Here is a 5,000-nt window from a genome sequence, read left to right on the forward strand (position 1 = left end):
TCCTATTAGTGTACCGAAGTTAACCCGAAACTCTACGGTAATCTAACATACATTTTCAAACAAGTAGCCATGATTATATATTGCATCGTTTTACGAATACTGGAGTAGAGGCTTCAATTTCTTATATATATATATATATATATATATATATATATATATATATATATATATATATATATAATTAACCATCAAAGTTTATATTTTTATCTATATATTTATTTATGTATTTATCTAAATACGCTGTATATAAATGTTCGTTTATAGTATTAGGTAGTAGGTTGGCCAGGGCACTAGCCACCAGCCACCCGTTGAGATACTACCGCTGAAGAGTTATGGGGGTTCTTTGACTGGCCAGACAGTAGTACAATGGATCCTTCTCTCTGGTTACGGTTCGCTTTCCCTTTGCCTACATACATCGAATAGTATGGCCTATTCTTTTCAGATTCTCCTCTGTCCTCATACACCTGACAACACTGAGATTTACAAACAGTTTTTCTTCACCCAAGGAGTTAACTACTGCACTGTAACTGTTCAGTGGCTACTTTCCTCTTGGTGAGGGTAGAAGAGACTCTTTAGCTATGGTAAGCAGCTCTTCTAGGAGAAGGACACTCCAAAATCAAACCATTGTTCTCTAGACTTGGGTAGTGCCATAGCTTCAGAACCATGGCCTTCCACTGTCTTGGGTTAGAGTTCTCTTGCTTGAGGGTACACTTTGGCACGCTGTTCTGTCTTGTTTCTCTTCCTCTGGTTTTGTTAAAGTTTTTTTATAGTTTATATAGGAAATATTCATTTTAATGTTACTCTTCTTAAAAATTTTAATTTTCCTTGTTTCCTTTCCTCAATGGGCTATTTTCCCTGTTGGAGCCCCGGGGCCTATAGCATCCTGCTTTTCCAATTAAGACTGTAGCTTAGCAAGTAATAATAATAATAATAATAATAATAATAATAATAATAATAATAATATAAATGTTCGTTCATACTGGCATACCATACACATACTTATACAAAAAAATTTACAAGTTGTACAAATCACACACACACACACACAAGAGAGTTGGGTATGTATTGGTCCACTAGTTTTCATCAATGATGAAGTAATTCAATGATAAAATCATAATGTTCATCATATCATTCTGATACAATTTTATTAAGCATATTCTATAAAAGTAGGTTTGGAAAAATTATAGCACTGAATTGAAAATTGAATATCCTTTTGTTTTTGTTTTCTTTTTGTAAAATTCCCATTAAATAAACTCTAATATTTGCCACAATGATAATTATTTCTTTCAGTTTTAATGTGATAAGCTTTTATTTTGCTTCATTTGATGAAAAAAAATATTGTTTTTAAATATATTTTTATAGCAATAGGAATAGTAAAAAAAAAAAGTTTTCCATAAAAATAATATTTTCATAAATATATTTATAGCCATATAAATCGTAGAAAAAAATCCATAAAAACATTAATATTTTTATAAGTATATTTATAGCAATGTTAATTGTAATAGATATTTTCCGCCTCTGACTGTTTCAGGCAGTAATTAAATAGGGTGATATCAATAATATTAATTTAGTTCCTCTATGTAAATAATTACCCATAAAACATCACAAGAGACATTTAATTAATCTATATCACGCTAATTGACCGTAATAACATAATGAAAAATTTAATTAAAAATATGTTTTATCATTATTATTATTATTATTATTATTATTATTATTATTGTTATTTTTGTTAATATTTTATTATTATTATTATTATTATTATTATTATTACTCCTGTTGTTATTATTATTATTATTATTATTATTATTATTATTATTATTATTATTATTATTATTATTATCATTATTATTATTATTTTGACTATTATTATTATTACTGTTATTGTTATTATTATAATTTTTACTTATGTTATTATTTTTTTATTACGATAAAAATATAATTATCATTATTATTATTATTATTATTATTATTATTATAATAATAATAATAATAATAATAATAATAATAATAATAATAATAATACTAATGTTGTTATTTTTATTATTACAATAGGAAGTATTATTATTATTATTATTATTATTATTATTATTATTATTTATTTCATTGAAAGTGATTGCTGCCTCAGTGGCGTTAATTTTGTAATTAACTTTTTCTATTGTCCTTATTTATCTTTTTGTCTTCATTGCTACAATCCGCCAGTAATTGGGAAAGGGACATATTATCACTAGGAAGGTGATGAAGAACAATAAAACCTGCTTAAAAGAGGGTCTACTCCCGAAATATCATTATTATTATTATTATTATTATTATTATTATTATTATTATTATTATCATTATCATTATTATTATTATTATTATTATTATTATCATTAAAAATTTCAAACTAAGATAACTTACAATCACTATAAGGGGATGTACTGTGGCCGCTGTTAACTCAAGAGACAGTTGAATTCATGAGTCAACCGACTCAAGAGACAGTCGAATTCATGAGTCAACCGACTCCAGAGACATTTGAATTCATGAGTCAACCGACTCAAGAGACAGTCGAATTCATGGGTCAACCGACTCCAGAGACATTTGAATTCATGGGTCAACCGACTCCAGAGACAGTCGAATTCATGGGTCAACCAACTCCAGAGACAGTCGAATTCATGGGTCAACCGACTCCAGAGACAGTCGAATTCATTAGTCAACCGACTCCAGAGACAGTCGAATTCATGGGTCAACCGACTCCAGAGACAGTCGAATTCATGGGTCAACCGACTCCAGAGACAGTCGAATTCATGAGTCAACCGACTCCAGAGACAGTCGAATTCATGGGTCAACCGACTCCAGAGACAGTCGAATTCATGAGTCAACCGACTCCAGAGACAGTCGAATTCATGGGTCAACCGACTCCAGAGACAGTCGAATTCATGAGTCAACCGACTCCAGAGACAGTCGAATTCATGGGTCAACCGACTCCAGAGACAGTCGAATTCATGAGTCAACCGACTCCAGAGACAGTCGAATTCATGGGTCAACCGACTCCAGAGACAGTCGAATTCATGGGTCAACCGACTCCAGAGACAGTCGAATTCATTAGTCAACCGACTCCAGAGACAGTCGAATTCATGGGTCAACCGACTCCAGAGACAGTCGAATTCATGGGTCAACCGACTCCAGAAACAGTCGAATTCATTAGTCAACCGACTCCAGAGACAGTCGAATTCATGAGTCAACCGACTCCAGAGACAGTCGAATTCATGGGTCAACCGACTCCAGAAACAGTCGAATTCATTAGTCAACCGACTCCAGAGACAGTCGAATTCATGAGTCAACCGACTCCAGAGACAGTCGAATTCATGGGTCAACCGACTCCAGAGACAGTCGAATTCATGAGTCAACCGACTCCAGAGACAGTCGAATTCATGAGTCAACCGACTCCAGAGACAGTCGAATTCATGAGTCAACCGACTCCAGAGACAGTCGAATTCATGAGTCAACCGACTCCAGAGACAGTCGAATTCATGAGTCAACCGACTCCAGAGACAGTCGAATTCATGAGTCAACCGACTCCAGAGACAGTCGAATTCATGAGTCAACCGACTCCAGAGACAGTCGAATTCATGAGTCAACCGACTCCAGAGACAGTCGAATTCATGAGTCAACCGACTCCAGAAACAGTCGAATTCATTAGTCAACCGACATTCAGCCCATTGCGTATTACTTTACAGTTGTAGGAAGTGCGTCTGATTCCATGACGAGTGTCGCTAGACTTTTTTAATTTAACTGTACATTCTTAACAATTTAGCGACAACCAAAGGCTTGGATGACCTTCCAGAGTTCCAGGATACCCTCCAAGGAAACTGGAACAGGAATGGAAGATTCCATTCCTGGATAAAGTATATTAATAAGAAGTAAATAATTTTAATCACTTTATCTACACTATAGGGTTGTTGTGGCCTGATTGGTAACGTTTCTGCCTGGTGTTTGCCAGACAGGGGTTCGAGTCGTGCTCAGTCTCGTTAGTGCCATTAGTGTCTGCAACCGTACCATCCTTGCGAGCTAAGGTTGGGGGGGGGGGTGTTTGAGGGAGCGTATAGGTCTATCTGTTGAGTTATCAGCAGCCATTGCCTGGTCCTAGCCTGGGGTGAGAGAGGGGGCTTGGGCGCTGATCATATAATATATGGTCAGTCTCTAGGGCATTGTCCTGCTTGATAGGACAATATCACTGTCCCTTGCCTCTGCCATTCATGAGCGGCCTTTAAACCTTTAAACCTTTAGAGTTACAAATATTGTCTTTCCCACTGCTATCCCTACATTAAGGGGTCGGTTGCCTGATGCTTCCTCTAATAGTATCACGCATGGTTTATAATTTGGTAGAGGGTTTTTGCAGTAATCAACGACAATTATTGGCGGTGGTCATAACCTTTGACCAAATAGTCCAACAGCAAGGCAGCAATTTCCAGTTATTGGCAGTGGGCCTAGCCTTTTACTAAGGCAGAAGCTGTCCTTTTAGTCACTTTCTCCAACGCGCAAAATATAAAAGAGCGAGACTGCGAGGCAGTAGCTGTTCTTTTAGTTGCTTTCTCCAACACTCAGAATGTCTATATATGTATATATATATATATATATATACACACACATATATATATATATACATGTGTATATATATATATATATATATATGGTCACACTCAGTGGCATTGCCAGACGTATAATTACTCGATCTCTCCCCGTCCTCGAGTAGGGGGAGAAGAAGTAGTCATACCCATCTGAAAGGGGGTTACATATGTGAACATACCTATATAAATATTAAGCCATCATTTTTGACGGGTCGCGTACTCCAGTCTATCATAAACACATTAGTAATTCAACAGACTAAACGAACAAGTCCTTTCCCCATATTTTCCACATCATTAAATTTTGAATATTGAGTTAGTGGGTCATTGAATGACCCTATTTTTTGCTTTTTAAATTGCAAAGTCAATTTCCCCTTCATGATCAGAAATTAT

The 5,000-nt window shown here is 35.2% G+C and overlaps 1 protein-coding gene across 1 annotated transcript; it reads left to right on the forward strand.

The window, feature by feature from the left end:
- The first annotated feature begins 2,456 nt into the window (after positions 1–2,456).
- LOC137656377 (putative surface protein MW2416) lies at positions 2,457–3,725 on the forward strand. The gene has a single exon (XM_068390551.1). The coding sequence runs from the start codon at positions 2,457–2,459 to the stop codon at positions 3,723–3,725; it is 1,269 nt and encodes a 422-aa protein (XP_068246652.1).
- The last annotated feature ends 1,275 nt before the right edge of the window (positions 3,726–5,000 follow it).

This window comes from Palaemon carinicauda, chromosome 17, assembly GCF_036898095.1.
Source record: "Palaemon carinicauda isolate YSFRI2023 chromosome 17, ASM3689809v2, whole genome shotgun sequence".
In the NCBI taxonomy this organism is placed as follows: Eukaryota; Metazoa; Arthropoda; class Malacostraca; order Decapoda; family Palaemonidae; genus Palaemon; species Palaemon carinicauda.

What these genes read in the sequence shown, in the direction of transcription:
- LOC137656377 (XM_068390551.1), top strand. Translation starts at nt 2,457, where the DNA reads ATGAGTCAACCGACTCAAGAGACAGTCGAATTCATGAGTCAACCGACT.